The 16,107-nt window shown below is 41.4% G+C and overlaps 1 protein-coding gene across 1 annotated transcript in view; it reads left to right on the top strand.

Moving 5' to 3' along the window:
- Nucleotides 1-16,107, top strand: part of ATF6 (activating transcription factor 6) — a 207,380-nt gene that overhangs the window by 148,759 nt on the left and 42,514 nt on the right. The window contains exon 16 of the mRNA XM_025892064.2: nucleotides 1,040-1,124. Within this exon, the coding sequence (XP_025747849.2) occupies nucleotides 1,040-1,124 (85 nt within the window). The remainder of the gene's footprint in view (nucleotides 1-1,039; nucleotides 1,125-16,107) is intronic.

Here is a 16,107-nt window from a genome sequence, read left to right on the forward strand (position 1 = left end):
TCTCTCTCTCTCTTTCTTTCTCTCTCTCTCTCTCTTTCTTTCTTTCTCTCTCTCTCTTTTTCTTTCTTTCTTTCTTTCGTGACAATTCCTATGTTTTTGCTAGGAAAAAGGAGTTATTGATGTTTAAACAGTAGTTCATAACAAAGTTATAAGTCGTATAATCCGCTTTGGAATACCTGCAGTCATACATACCTTTTCCAAAACACACATACTCCCCTTTTTTCGAAGCCAGACTCCTCTTGGCTCATCTTACTTTTAGTATTTGTGTGGTTGGAAACCAGAAACCTCAGATGCCATGGGTCATTTATAGATTATCCAATGTTGGCATTATTACATTTGGAACTTTATAATTGTGCTAGACGTGCATTTATAATTTTTTTTAATTCTTCCATTGAAGTATATGCTTTTTAAGGGCAAGAACTATACATCTTCTTTAGTATATACTTATTGCTTACCAAAAGAAATCTAATGCTGTGGTTGCTTCAAAGGAAGAGGAGGCTAAGCAGACAAAGTTCCAGGCTCTGGCCTTACTACAAACTGCAAACAGAATGTCTGCTTTATATACCAGCAATTTGGGATCAGAATTGGGAGGAGGGCAGAAATGTTCCTCCTCTTAAAAAAAAAAAAAAGTGAAAATGACTGTATTGGATAGATAATTTCAGTATCTTGTGATATTATCTAGTCTAGCCTCCTCATTTTACAGGATTGGAAACAGACCCAGATCATACAGCTCTTAGCGGCCGATCTAGAATTACAGTCCTTCTGTTCAGACTCCTTGGCCAGTACCCTTTAAAGTACGCCACAACATGTATGTTATCAGAACCTAGGAGTATTCCAAGAATACTACATAGCACCTGGAAATGATAGACACTCAGTAAATCATAAGATGATTTGTAGTTAATTACCTCTGAGCCAAGTTAAAATAAAAAATGTCATTTTTGTTTATGATCCCAATGAAATGTTGGCATCTTAGAAACTCTGACTTGGGCCTATTATAAGACTAAGCCAGTTATAACAGGTTGTTGCTTGTTATTCTTAGGATCACCTGCTGCTACCGGCCACGACCCACAACAAGACCTCAAGACCAAAGATGTCAATAGTATTACCAGCAATAAACATAAATGGTAAGTTGAAATTGGGTTTATGAACGATGTAAGTTTGCTTTGTTTAATAGTATTCTCTGGATTAACCAAAAGCCATTTAAAATGTTTGGTTGGTCAGATATATATCCATGCATTAATTTTGAAACATTTTCCCACTTTTTTCACAAAAGATTATTTTTAAATTCCTATACTCTCTTTAAAAATAACTTTAAAAAATTAAAAGATTTACTTTAAAGTTACTTTTAAAATTACTGTATTTTTAAGAGAAAAAATTCATTCTCTTACAAAATCGGAAAGGTTAGCATCTTGACTGCTCTACAGACTTACTGTAGCCTTTCTGGTTATACATACAGTGTAAGAATTCCCTGCTGGGTTCTGAGGGTGAATTTGTAAGTTGGGTTTTGGGAACTCAAAGCAGTTACCTGTATTATGTAAATGGTGACATGATTCCCAGACCAAACATCACAAGCCTATTTAGTCCATAATACTGATGAATTTGGTATTGATAGTGTTACTATTCCATTCTGTTCTCCTACTAGTGCTGGGTTATTAAATAAATTACAAATAATGCTGTAATACTTGAGACCATCTAAAGATGTTAAGGCATCTTGCTTATAATCTAGAAAGAAAAATAAGCCCAGAAATCACTGTACTCCAAAGAGAAGGTCCCATAAGGAATATACAAAGTACTAAAGAAATTTAGTAGAGATTACTTGCAGCTGGGTTCTTCATGGAAAAGAGAATCTCTTACTCCCAATGCCAGCTGTGTGTTGTAAATGAATACAGTGTATATTGTTGACTGATTGCTTTCTCTGACACATCATATTAGGCTCTAATGACACTAGGAGGATTGGCTATCCTTCCCGAATTCATTTATCTGGTATAATGGAACTACTAGTACACTTTTTATCTAGTAGTAAGAACCTCATAGTTTATGAATAAGCCAAAAAGTGAAGAGCCTTTTGAAGTAACCTGCAGTTGAACCAGTCCACATTGTGATTGATGATCATAGTTAAACAACCAAATATAATTGTTAAAAACAAAAACCAGGGATTCTAGATAAATCCCAGTAAAATTTAGTCTTAGAGAAAAAGTATTAGATGTTCATTGTACATTTTAAGACCATAGAGGACTATAGAATTTCATTGAGCTGTGTGCAGACTGCTTATTAGAAATGCTTAGAGGTCATAGGGGCACATGTGTGGCTCAGTCAGTTGAGCGGCTGGCTCTTGGTTTTGGCTCAGGTCATGATCTCCTGAGATCATGGGGTTGAGCTCCACATTGGCCTCCATGCTCAGTGCAGAGTCTGCTTGAGATTCTCTCCCTTTGCCCCCCTCCTGTTCAAGTTCTCTCTCTAAAATTAAATAAATGAATAAAATCTTAAGGGAAAAAAAAAAAGAAATGCTTAGGAGGTCATGATCTCAGGATTGTAAGATTGAGCCCCGCCTAGCGTGGAGCCTGCTTAAGATTCTCTCTCTCCATCTCCCTTTGCCCGACTCCACCCTCCCTCTCTTAAAAAAAGAAAAAAAGAAATGCTTAGGAGGCAGCTTGTTTTATTTTATTTTTTTAAGATGTATTTATTTTAGAGAGAGAGTGTGTGTGTGCATACATGTGCAGGGGGTGGGGCAGGGGGGGGAGAGAGAGAGAGAATCTCAAGCAGACCTCCCCACTGAGCACAGAGCCCTATGTGGGGCTCAATCTCATGACCCTGAGATCATGACCTGAGCCAAAATAAAGAATCAGACACTCAACCGACTGAGCCACCCAGGCACCCTGAGGCAGCTTTATAGATAGAAAATAAAACATTTGTTTTGCTAAAGCGTAAAAGAATTACGACATTTTCTTAGTCTTACAAAGACATTTAGAACAAATAAAAAAAAAAAAAGCAAAAACTGTAACATTGAGAAGAACTTATCTTTCTTCAGTAAAGGCATACCTCCAAAGCTTTCATGGAGCGGTCCTACTACTACTTCAAGAAGGACAGTATATTCCAAAGTGTACTGTGTTACACTCCAAAGAATATGTTTAGGAAATGTCATTTATTCTTATTTCATAGGGATTTGGGTTTCTCTGCTTGAACCATAGTAGATTTAAGTTCTGGTCAGCTTATGCTCAGAAAGGCTATTATCTAAGCTTCAACAAGACAGAATTCACTTAATTTTGTTCTGATATTGAATTCTTATGCAAGAGAATGCCTGGTTTTATTTTATGACAGTGAGTTTTCCATGTTTACTAAGCCAAAAACAATATGATGCTGTTTGACTCTGTTGATCTTGGCCAGGGGACTAATTTTTGAAAATGAGCCTTTCATGGATTTGAAAAATATAATCATTAGAAGATCATTTCCTTTTTAATCTGGTTTTGATTTCTTTATAAATAAATTTAGTTTTTTCCTTTTTAGGGTATAGTAAACTATTCGAAAAGTTAAGATTCAAATTCAAGAAATACTGGCTGAATATCTACCACGTGCCAAGTGTTGTGCTGTATCCTCAGTCTCTTTCTGAACAGTCCCTCCACCTTCTTGCTCTGAGGGTTAGAATCTGATTTTGCCCCCTCACCTTATATGCCTCTGAGCCTACAGGTGGGGTGGGTATATCCTTGCTCCCCACTGCAGCTTCCAGATGGTCTCGCCATCTTTCCCCTCCAGCTCCCCCCAACATCTTAAAGTGTATAATGTAGGGCTTTACTCCCCTTACTCTGGTTTGTCGCTGTCTTCTGTCCCATCTTCACTGATGACTCTCCACCGCTGCTTTTTCTACCTCTCTGTGTAACTTCAGCATTCAGAGAGAGGATTCATCCAGCACCCTGGCCTCTTTTGATCCCATTGTCTTCTTTTCCTTTTTTAAGATTATTTATTTGAGAGAGAGAGAGGGGGAGAAACGGACGCCCTGCTGAGTGGGGAGCCAGACTCGGGGCTCCATCTCAGAGCCCTGAGGTCATGACCTGAGCCAAAATAAAGAGTTGGACACTCAACCGACTGAGCCGTCCCGGCACCCCTATCCTGTTGTCTTTTATTCTGTACCCTCGGCCTCCCATCCACATGGTCATACGCTGGATCGCCTCATCAGTAATGGCACTGCGCTTGAAATACCCTCTCCACGCAGCCCACTCCTGCTTACTTCTTACTGTGAACCCACACTCCCAACTACCCTCTGACCTCACAGTCTCCAGACCTCCGACCCCACCACTTTTTCCGTATGGATCACGTTCATGATGGTCATGTGTTCCCCCTTATCTAGCCGAGATTCCACCCCCCACGCTTTCACCGCTCTCTGGCATCCCCCTTACTTACTCCCTGGCTGCTTTTTTTCCTGGGTGTCACTTGTCTGTAAAAGTCCCTCCCTAGCTAAACCCAGCTGTCCTCTTTAGGCCTACTCTCAAGCCCTGAAAACGGCCAGAAGAGGGCGCCTGGGTGGCTCAGTTGGTTGAGCGACTGCCTTCGGCTCAGGTCATGATCCTGGAGTCCCGGGATCGAGTCCCGCATCAGGCTCCCTGCTCGGCGGGGAGTCTGCTTCTCCCTCGGACCCTCTTCCCTCTCGTGCTCTCTCTCTCTCATTCTCTCTCTCTCTCAGATAAATAAATAAAATCTTAAAAAAAAAGAAAACGGCCAGAAGATACCGTCTAGTCAGGACAAGTAGATTGCAAATTTATGACGACTAATTCCAGAGGGGCATTCAGTACTGCCGTGGCTCGTAATTTCCCTTGCCTTCTGTCTGAAGCAAGAACTTCTCACCCTCTCTTCTCAAATCGCCAACACCCCCTCCGCCGACGAACTCCCCACACGCCACGCTGAGAAGACAGAGGGACTCCTGGCAGAGCCGCGTCATCTGCCGCTGCCGGGCGCGCAGCTGCTGCGGCGGCGCCCAGACCCGGCCTGCCCTGCCGGGCGGAGGGGGGTCTCTTCCGTTGGGTTCCAGAAGCTCAGGTGGCTCTTTATTAGATACGTGTCACTGGGCAAGGTATTTAGTTTTTCTGTACCTCAGCTTCCTCATCTGTAAAAGGAGGTATTAGTAATACCTGTATCTTAGAGTTGGTGTGAGAATTAAATGAGTAAGAATGCTTTCAGTAGTGCCTGGCCATTTCCAGCGTAGACACTCGTGCCCCGTTGTCACCATCATCTTCCACGTCACCTAAGGTGATGCCTGTCTTTTGGACCCTGTGTCCCAGCCCCTCTCACGGTTTCAGAGACTTTGCTTCTCCACTGATACCCCTTCTGTCCTGCGCCATCAGCCTCTTCTCTACCGGTTCAACATACACAACGTCTCCATACGACCTTTGGTGTGGGGAGACTTAATGCCGCGTCCTGTTTCTCCGCTGTCCTTCAGGGAAACGCTCTTGAAAAGAGTGCCTTGTACTCGCTGCCTTCATCTGCTTATCTCCTGGTCTCTCCTCCACACTCATATGTTCTTTCTTCTGAACCTTTTGAGCCTAGATTGCAGACATTCTTATTTTACCCCCAAATACCTGAATATGCATCTCCAAGAAAGGGGTATTCTCCTACATAAGCACAAGAAAATGACCACACTTAAAAAAAAAAAAAAGCTTAGCGTTGATACTATGCAGTTTAATATATAGTCCATATTCACATTTCCAGTTTGCCCCTAAAATGCTCTTTATAGCTTTTTGTGGGGAGGGATACAGAATCGAGTCAAAGACCATACGTTACACCCACTTGGCACACCTCTTTAGTATTCTTTCATCTTAGAACTCTTGCCTTCTGTAAAAAATTGTCTTTCCTGACATACACACTTTTTAGAAACCAGAGTCGCTGAGGTATAACATAATATACAGTAAAAATCAACAATTTTCTGTGTACTGTTTAATGAGTTTTGACAAATGTATACAGTTGTGAACCTACCCATCAGTCATGATACAGATGTTTTCATTACTTCAGAAAGTCTCCTCGTACCCTTTTGCAGCCATTCCCCTGAAGTATATTTTTGACATACCCTTCTTTTGAAACACTTCATCTTGTAGGCTTTCCTGATACCGTGGCTTGTCTCATTTTCTGCCTTTGTCTCCTTGTCGCTCAGCTTAGCCAGCTTGTCCTCCTCTGTGAGGACAGGAAACTGGTTTCCTATGTTATGTTTGCTGCTTACAGCCCAGCTCCTAGAGCAGTGTCTGGTGTAGGAAAATTGCAAGATGAGGCGCTCTGGTAGACATTAAAGCCCAACAGAGTTAATTTGTACTGATTGTACAACCACTGAATAACACAGCCAGGATTTCAGAAAGTGTATAACGTATGTTCTAATTAATTGTTATATTGTTATTTCAGTATTAAAGACAGATGTATGAATATCAAAAATATTTGGGGTTCCAGAATTTAAGGTAGATTTTTATACCACTCTGTTCCTTATGGTGTAAGTCTGTGCACATTCGTTTGAGAGCAGAATACAATGCAATTCCTGTGTTTTGAATTTGATGGACTCAGGTTTGTTGAATGGCTGAATAAGTGAGGTAAATGTTATTTGGTCAGTACTTTGTGGTCACTTGAAAGATTTTACTGTTTTAATTCTTCATATGACTAAAAACCATTGGCAAGTTCAGTTTCGTCTAATCTTTCCAAATATAAATTAATTTGTTTACTAGTTACCTCTCTACCATATTGGTTGAGATTTGGAATTCATTGTAAAGAGTGAATTGAAACTATTAACCTCCTTTTCAACAATTGTTCTACAAAAGAAAGCACATGCAAAAAAGTTGAACTCTCAAGTTCCAGAGATGGATTTCTTTGGCTTATTGGGTACATGAATTTGACAGGCAATACTATATCACTTAGCAACATTTGGGCACCTGTTTCTTGCAAGGGCAGAGATGTTGTGAGGATATCTCTAACATAAAAGTTTTTCATCCTGAGCAGGGTAAGAATTTAAGAAAGTTGAATAAAATATATTTTCTGCCATTTCTGAGTTCAAAAGTTACTTGTACCTTGGAAAGGAACATGAGTTCTGGGTTTGATCCCTCTCTCTGACTTTAGTGGTGCCTGTAGGATTTTGGAGAGGGTGGTGGAAGACAAAGTCAAATTTTTATTGAGCAGTTGGTTTCTGTAGTTCCCTGGATAGGGATATTTGGGAAGAGGAATTTGATTTTCCAATTTGGGCAAAGTAAATTAGATTCCCAAGTCAATATCTGATCTTAAATTATAACACATAATGACTCTACTTTGTGGTTTTGAGCTATGGAAAAAAGTCTATACAAGAAATAGCCAAAGGGGCGCCTGGGTGGCTCAGACGGTTAAGCGTCTGCCTTCGGCTCAGGTCGTGATCCCAGGGTCCTGGGATCGAGGCCCGCATGGGGCTCCCTGTTGAGGGGGGAGCCTGTTGCTTCCCCTGCTTGTACACACTCTCTCTCTGTCAAAAATAAATAAAATTAAAAAAAAAAAAAAGAAATTGCTAAAGAGAGCAGGATAAGGGTGTGAAATTCATGCCATTTAGAAAATGCTAGTTACATCATTCTATCTTTTCTATGCCAATTTAACTTTTGTAATTTCTTTCATTTTGCATTCTCTTTGATACTTGATATCCTTTGTCTCATGTGACAGTTGAAAACAGGTTAGTGAAACTGTAAGATAAAGTCTGTCTTTGAAGAAGTCTTCACACTGAATTGAAATAAAATGAAATGCTAGGTATGCTTTAAAAAAAAGCTTTTAAAAAATGATTGCAGATGGTTGGCAGAGCAGTGGATGATAAATTAGAGGCTATTGCTATTTATAAAAAAGGGATTCTGGAAGTTTTCCTTGTACTATAAGTCAACATTTCCTGCTTTTAAATTATTTCCACTTATGTTGTGGTAAAACTGCTCATTTCCTTTCTTTCTTCATAAGTAATTCAACAAAAGAGACCATAGGAGAGATCTTATTTTTAATGGTAGCTACTTTGTAGACGTCTTTCACAGGGAATGAACACAGCCACTAGCAGATGCGCAATCTGACCAACACTTTGATTTGGTTCTACTGTTCCCCTTCTCTCTGTGAATCATGTACCTAACTTAGTGTGGTACCTGAGTAGTAAAGAGAAAACTATTCTAATTCTACCCTGTCCTTGGTAAGGGTTCAAGTAGATGAACAAATGACTAGAAGGCTACACTGTATTTATATTTAATCTCAGGGTAATTTCCATGTAAAAATCTAGAAGAACTTATTAGCAGTGAAACATCTTTTTAGTTGAAGAGGATGTAATAGAAGGGCAGGAAGCAAACCAACTCACCAAATGTGTTGGTTTTAATAATAAGAGAATGTTGATACAACTGCTTTTGATGATCACCAGTTTCATAAAACTGTGATCCCAAAGAAAATGTATTTGGAAACTGTCCTGTTTTAGACATGTTCTGCACAAGCAGGCTGGTTGTCTGTAAGAGAATTGTGCCTAAAAGTTGTGCCTTTTAGTCTTATAAATTCTCTTTTTCTTAAAGGCCTGCAGGTTATCTACTTTCTTAAAAATATATTTACAACCTTGCATTTCTTCCATTTCAGTGTTCTGTAATTGAGTCTAGACAGTTGAGTGAGTTGAGTCCTCTCTTCCAACCGTGTTTTAAATATTTTAAAAACATATAGTCAAATATTTGACTTTTGACTCACTACGAAAGCAGTAGTACAGTTTCCACACTGAGAATTTCTACTGACAAAAGGAGAAAAATGACACTAGTCACAAAAAAGAAAGATTTTTTTCTTTCAATATATATCCACAGATCTATAAATTAGGTCTAGCTGGCAGGTATAATGGGGAGTGTTAACACTGACCATACTAGCTGTGATAAACAGTGTCTTCATAAAGACCTGAGTCTTCATGTTGATCCCCTGTGTTGAACTGGCAGTTTCCTCGTGAGAAGACAGTCACCCGTGGGAGGCAGAATATGACATTACCTTTACAATGTTGGTAACATTTGGCTCAATTCCTTAGATCCCTTTTTAGCTTACCTTCTCTAGTGATGTTAAATCACGAGCCGGGCCTAGACCAATAGTGATGATTTAGATCAGTTCTAAACCGGAAACAACATACTGATTAATTTTTTAAGAGAAATCAAGTTCTGGGTAGTTATAAATCATAATGCCTCTGGCATCGGATCAAAAATTTGAAGACTATGATAGATACTAGGATCTTGGTACCTTGGGAAGTAAAACTTGAACTGGACTGTAAAGGAAACTTAGAGGAGGATGAGGAGGAGGAGATTTTTTAATGTAAGGCTTGCATTTAGCTGCAAGTAACAGAAAACCTTAACTAAACATTGTCTTAAATAAATTGGATTCATTTTTTCTTATATATAATCACCATACATTACGTACAGTTTTTGATGTAATGTTCCATGATTTATTGTTTGTGTATAACACCCAGTGCTCCATGCAGAACGTGCCCTCTTTAATACCATCACCAGGCTAACCCATCCCCCCACCCCCCTCCCCTCTGGAACCCTCGGTTTGTTTTTCAGAGTCCATTGTCTCTCATGGTTCATCTCCCCCTTCGATTTCTCCCCCTTCATTCTTCCCCTCCTGCTATCTTCTTCTTTTTTTTTTTTTTTAACATATATTGTATTATTTGTTTCAGAGGTACTGATCTGTGATTCAACAGTCTTGCACAATTCACAGCGCTCACCATAGCACATACCCTCCCCAATGTCTATCACCCAGCCACCCCATCCCTCCCACCCCCCACCACTACAGCAACCCTCAGTTTGTTTCCTGAGATTAAGAATTCCTCATCTCAGTGAGGTCATATGATACATGTCTTTCTCTGATTGACTTATTTCATTCAGCATAACACCCTCCAGTTCCATCCACGTCATTGCAAATGGCAAGATCTCATTCCTTTTGATGGCTGCATAATAGTCCAATGTATATATATACCACATATTCTTTATCCATTCATCTGTCGATGGACATGTTGGCTCTTTCCACAGTTTGGCTGTTGGTGGACACTGCTGCTATAAACATCGGGGTGCACGGACCCCTTCGGATCCCTAAATTTGTATCTTTGGGGTAAATACCCAGTAGTGCAATTGCGGGCTTGTATGGTAGCTCTATTTTCAACTTTTTGAGGAACCTCCATACTGTTTTCCAGAGGGGCTGCACCAGCTTGCATTCCCACCAACAGTGTAGGAGGGTTCCCCTTTCTCCGCATCCCCGCCAACATCTGTCGTTTCCTGACTTGTTAATTCTAGCCATTTTGACTGGTGTGAGGTGGTATCTCATTGAGGTTTTGATTTGGATTACCTTGATGCTGAGCGATGTTGAGCACTTTTTCATGTGTCTGTTGGCCATTTGGATGTCTTCTTTGGAAAAACGTCTGTTCATGTCTTCTGCCCATTTCTTGATTGGATCATTTGTTCTTTGGCTGCTGAATTTAAGAAGTTCTTTATAGATTTTGGATACTAGCCTTTTATCTGATATGTCATTTGCAAATATCTTCTCCCATTCTGTCAGTTGTCTTTTGGTTTGTTGACTGTTTCTTTTGCTGTGCAAAAGCTTTTTATCTTGATGAAGTCCCAATAGTTCATTTTTGCTCTTGCTTCCCTTGCCTTTGGCAATGTTTCTAGGAAGAAGTTGCTGCGGCTGAGGTCGAAGAGGTTGCTGCCTGTGTTCTCCTTTAGGATTTTGATGGACTCCTGTCTCAACATTTAGGTCTTTCATCCATTTGGAGTCTATTTTTGTGCGTGGTGTAAGGAAATGGTCCAGTTTCATTCTTCTGCATGTGGCTGTCGAATTTTCCCAACACCATTTGTTGAAGAGACTTTTTTCCATTGGACATTCTTTCCTGCTTTGTCAAAGATGAGTTGACCATAAAGCTGAGGGTCCATTTCTGGGCTCTCTATTCTGTTCCATTGATCTATGTGTCTGTTTTTGTGCCAGTACCATACTGTCTTGATGATGACAGCTTTGTAATAGAGCTGGAAGTCCGGAATTGTGATGCCGCCAGCTTTGCTTTTCTTTTTCAACATTCCTCTGGCTATTCGGGGTCTCTTCTGGTTCCATACAAATTTTAGGATTATTTGTTCCATTTCTTTGAAAACAGTGGATGGTATTTTGATGGGGATTGCATTGAATGTGTAGATTGCTCTAGGTAGCACTGACATCTTCACAATATTTGTTCTTCCAATCCATGAGCATGGAACGTTTTTCCATTTCTTTGTGTCTTCCTCAGTTTCTTTCATGAGTATTTTATAGTTTTCTGAGTACAGATTCTTTGCCTCTTTGGTTAGATTTATTCCTAGGTATCTTATGGTTTTGGGTGCGATTGTAAATGGATTCGACTCCTTAATTTCTCTCTCTTCTGTCTTGTTGGTGTATAGGAAGGCCACTGATTTCTGTGCATTGATTTTATATCCTGCCACTTTACTGAATTCCTGTATGAGTTCTAGCAGTTTGGGGGTGGAGTGCTTTTACTAGGCACACTGTGATCTGAAAAAAAATACAGATTTGGCTCAGTACGGAAGGAGTGGGTACTGGGTGGGCAGATGAGCAGCAGCTGCGTGCTGTGGCGGTCCGTCATGCGCTGAGCTGGGACTGAGTAAAGTGTCTGGGAGGAGACAGTGAGGAGGGCACTCGAGTGGAAGAGGATGAGAAGTCGTGTTTGCTGCAGGGGATGCAGCTATGTGATGTCGGTCATTAACGAGTTCGGGCAGTGCCTTTAAGCTCTCCGGCATAAAAATTACACTCCGAAAGCTCTGTCAAGAGACCGTTAAGCCAGCTGAGGTCCGTCACTGAACAAAAGTTAGGGAAGATGAGCTAGGATGCATTGCACCAAGTAGGGGTGAGGTTGTGAAAGGCCTGGAATGGAGAGAAAGGAAAAGTGTCCAGAGAAATCTCAAACGGAAAATCTATTGCGCCTGGCAACTGAAGGAGGGAGCAGAAGCTGATTGCACGATGGTAAAGTAGCTGTTTCTTGCCACCCTCGTTTCCTCTGGGCGAAGTCGTCAGGGTAACCATTCTTAGCGCCTCCCAAACTGTTCGGTTAGCCCCACTTGGTGTGGCCTCTTCTGAACCCACTCCTGCAAAGTAAGTCTGAAGATAGGATTTTGAAATGGAAGAGACGAGATTAATGGTGGATCTGCCTTTCTGTACCTGAAGACTTACCACTTTGTTGAGAGTGATACTGCTTTGAGGATTTATTGGCAGTTGCACAGGTCCATTTTTTTCATGAGTAGTTTGTCTTTTTTAGTATTTGATTTACTAATAAACTGTTGAATCTGTGGGAACTTTCATGAGCCTCCAGAGGTTTACCTCGGATCAGGCTGCACTGCATCTTCCAGGATATCAGTACTTCCTTGCCCCAAAGGAGCCAGTTGCCGAGCCCGCTGCACCGAAAAGACCTTCCAGGTCCCGTCAGCTCTCAGTGAGATCACTTTCACTCTTTCTCCCTTGTGGCAAAAATCTGTTTCTACTCAAAACAGATGGTTTAGCTTTCGACTAATAAAAACTAGAGATCAGAATCTATTTAAGCCAACAGAGTTGGTTTGAGGTTCCTACTAACTGTTCAAAATCTGAATTATTTCTTTATTTTACACATATTAAGCTCCTCAGAATGGATTTATCTTTGTACTGGAAAATCAGGGACTTTGTAGTGAGTCGGAAGATTGAACCATTTCACGTAATCTCGAGTTTCTGTTTCTCTGAAGAACTACTTAACAAGCACAGGCTCAACTCCTCTGTTTTCTCTTCTGCGATGATACCAGCTGGAAACAGTAGGAATCCTAACTTTCTGTGGAGTGCTACATAGTTCTTTCAGGACTTGCTGGTGATTTTTTTGTTATTTAAGACACAGCTGAGAACGGGTGATAGGGCAGCGTCATCTCAGGGACATCCGTGTCAAAGATGCTATAATTCTTGGAGACTGCTCCTCTTCTTGGGCTTTCACAAGTAAAGGTGAAAGAGTCCTCAGAAATCTGTATTTTTCTGAATCTAGAATGTTGCAATTGAAAATATGGATACAGATTGTTAGAGCTTTTGCTTTGGGAATCTTGAGTACATCAGGCAAGAAATGCCTTTGAACTTAACCAAATATCCATAGTTTCTTCCATATTTATTACAGATTTTACAGAAACAATTGCATGCCTTAAACATAAGATTTAGATTAATAATGAGACAAATGTGAACTGTAAAATAGTTTGTTGCTAGGAGTGGGGTTGTTAGGAAGACCATATGGTTAGCCTCTATGAGGATATCCAAAGCCCATGTCTTTGTTTTCGTTCTACTTACTATACAGGACAGAACCTTGTGGGAAATGTGATTCACTTGGTATAACTACAGTATAGATTAGGACAGAGAAAGACTCACTAATACTCATGTTGTCCAGCCATAAAATATCAGGGGTCAGAGGCTTTGGTACAGCCATCCACGCTAACTCCCTGCTAGTGTCAGAGTTTCCTTCTGCCACATTTCACTCAGTGGCCAACAACTTTATTTTTTTTTTTTTTAAGATTTTATTTATTTATTTGAGAGAAAGCGAGAATGAGCAATGGGGAGGGGCAAAGGGAGAGAGAGAGAGAAGCAGACTCCCTACTGACCAGGGAGCCCGACGTCGGGCTCGATCCCAGGACCTGGAGATCATGATGTGAGCCAAAGGCAGATGTTTAACCAACTGAGCCTCCCAGGTGCCCTGGCCCACCACTTTAGCTACTGTCCCCTCCGAGGATCAAGGCTGAGGGGTTTAATAGGGGCTTAAATAGCTCTAGCAATTTGCAAATTGTTCCTTTTTTGTCTCTTCCTCATTCTACCTTATAAACCCACAGGATTATATATGAATATAATCTTTCTTCCACATGACAGACCTCTAGCTATTTGTACTCTGTATATATCCTCTGAGCCTTCATACACCACGGCCTTCCAGTATTCAGAAGCTGTTCTTCTTGTGGCCTCCATTCTGTGGTCACTCTCTTCTGGATGGGTTCTGGTTTTTCCACCTCTTATGGAGGGCTATGAATACGGAGCATAATGGAGTATCTCCAGATTTTATGCAGTGTATTTTGAATGATGACATCAAAGTGTTTTTTCCAGTTACAACCTACAGTGTGCCTTTTGTCAATTCCAGTCCATGGTTCCTTTCACATATATCATTACCAAACCATGTCTCTTCCATTTTGCTTCCTGATTTTGATTTTTGGACTGTTTTTATCCTGATTTAACATTTTCTTAATAAAGTCTTTCTTAAATCCCTTACTCAGACGTTCAGGGAAAGCTTTCCTAAGCCCATAGAATAGGTTAGGTGCCCCTCTGCCCCCTCCCCTGCCCAGAATACTCTGAACTCCCTTATTTTTGTAACATTCATATCATTTATAATCGGTAGCTTATTGTCTCACCTGCTAAACTGTAGGCTCTTTAAGGGTAGGGACCCTGTTTGTTTAATATCTCTTGTTATTCCTAGTGCCTTAGGAAAAAATAAGTGCCCGACACACAGTAGGTGCTCAACAAAATGTGTTGGATTGAATTAAATGTATAAAGCCTCTCTGCAAGCTAGGCACTGTCATTTGTATCCAAGAGAAAAAGGTAATCAATTAAATCCACACACACAGAGTGATCTTTGAACTGAATCCTGAAGGATTCATGTGATTGGCCAAGTGTGTGAACATTCTGGGCAGAGGGAACAGTATAATAGGGATATCAGAACAAGAAAACTAGTTAGCCTACTTGGGGCATTAAAAGTGCCTTGAGGTGCAGAGGAAGCCAGCAGAGGCCAGTTCACGAAGGCCTGTAGGACATGATGCGGAGTTGTGATTTTACCCTGTGAGTAATAGGGAGCTACTAAAAGATTTTGGGCAGAGGAGAGGCACAAGTAGAATCATGTTTCAAATATTTCCCTGATGGCAAGGATGGATTAGAGGGGGCGATACTTTTTACAAAGACAAAGTTATAATCATCTAGTCGAGAAATAGCAGTTTGAACAAACATTGATTACTTCAGTGTCTGGCGCACAGGGATGTGGGAGCTTAGCGGGGTGGGTCCGGCCCCAAGTCTCTTGTGAGGTTGTAATCAGGCTGTGGGTGGAGCTGAGGATTTGACTGGGGCCGAAGGATCTGTTCCTAGGCTCACGCGCTGTTGGCAGCAGGCTTCAGCTCCTCACCTGAGGGCCCCTTCCTGGCGCTTCCCCCAGATCAACCGATCCATGAGGGCAAGAAGGTGAGCAAGTGAGAGAACTCACCAGACAGAAGCCAGGCTTTTACACCTAATTGCGGAAGTGACATGCCGTCACCTCCCCCGCATGCTGTAAACTGCACAGACCGCACCTGGGATGTTGTAGGGGGCACTCCACGAGGGTGTGAGTACCCGGGGGTGGGGGTCGGGGGGCATCTTAGAGGCTGCTTGCCATGCTGCCTGTCACAGTGTACCAAGAGCACATCTAAAAGTCGGGACACTGTGGTGGTTTATGGAGACAGAAGGACAGACTACTTCACAGAGAAACTGTCCTATTAATCATTTCTCCCAGCTTCTTACTGCCTAGAGCATTTGCTTGACTGAAAAGTAAGATCACTAAGACCCCATTATAAGTGTTAAATAATGGCTAGTTTGTAATCATTGCTCCATTTTCTGAGCTTTGATAACCCAGTTCCCTGTTTGTTTTATAGGGTAATGCAGTCGTGGCTCAGGTTTGCAAGTATCTGTCACATGGCACCCTGCTAAGTCATGTGCGGCTTTCAGAGGGACTCTGGGATGTGATTTATGTCTTCAGAGAGCTAATCTTACTGGGAAACAGGACATTCGTAGATCAGAGAGAATCTCAGAGCTGGACGAGAACTTAGGGACAGTCTAACACAGCCTTATGTTACGTATGGGTAAGAAAACAGGTTGGGGGAGGCAGACTGCTGATGGACCTGTGACCTGAAGCCAGATCTTTACGTCCCCAGGCAGAGCGCTTGAGTTAAATGTGAAAGGTGATGTTTTTTGGTTTGGTTTGGTTTGGTTTGGTTTGGTTTTTAGAGAGGAGCGGGGGAGGAGGAGAGGGAGAGGGAAAGAGAATCTTAAGCAGGCTCCACAACCAGCTCGACGTGGGGCTCGATCTCATGACCCTGACATCATGAC

Source organism: Callorhinus ursinus, unplaced genomic scaffold, assembly GCF_003265705.2.
Source record: "Callorhinus ursinus isolate GAN/ISIS: 27379988/994484 unplaced genomic scaffold, GSC_fseal_2.0 scaffold54, whole genome shotgun sequence".
Classification (NCBI taxonomy): domain Eukaryota; kingdom Metazoa; phylum Chordata; class Mammalia; order Carnivora; family Otariidae; genus Callorhinus; species Callorhinus ursinus.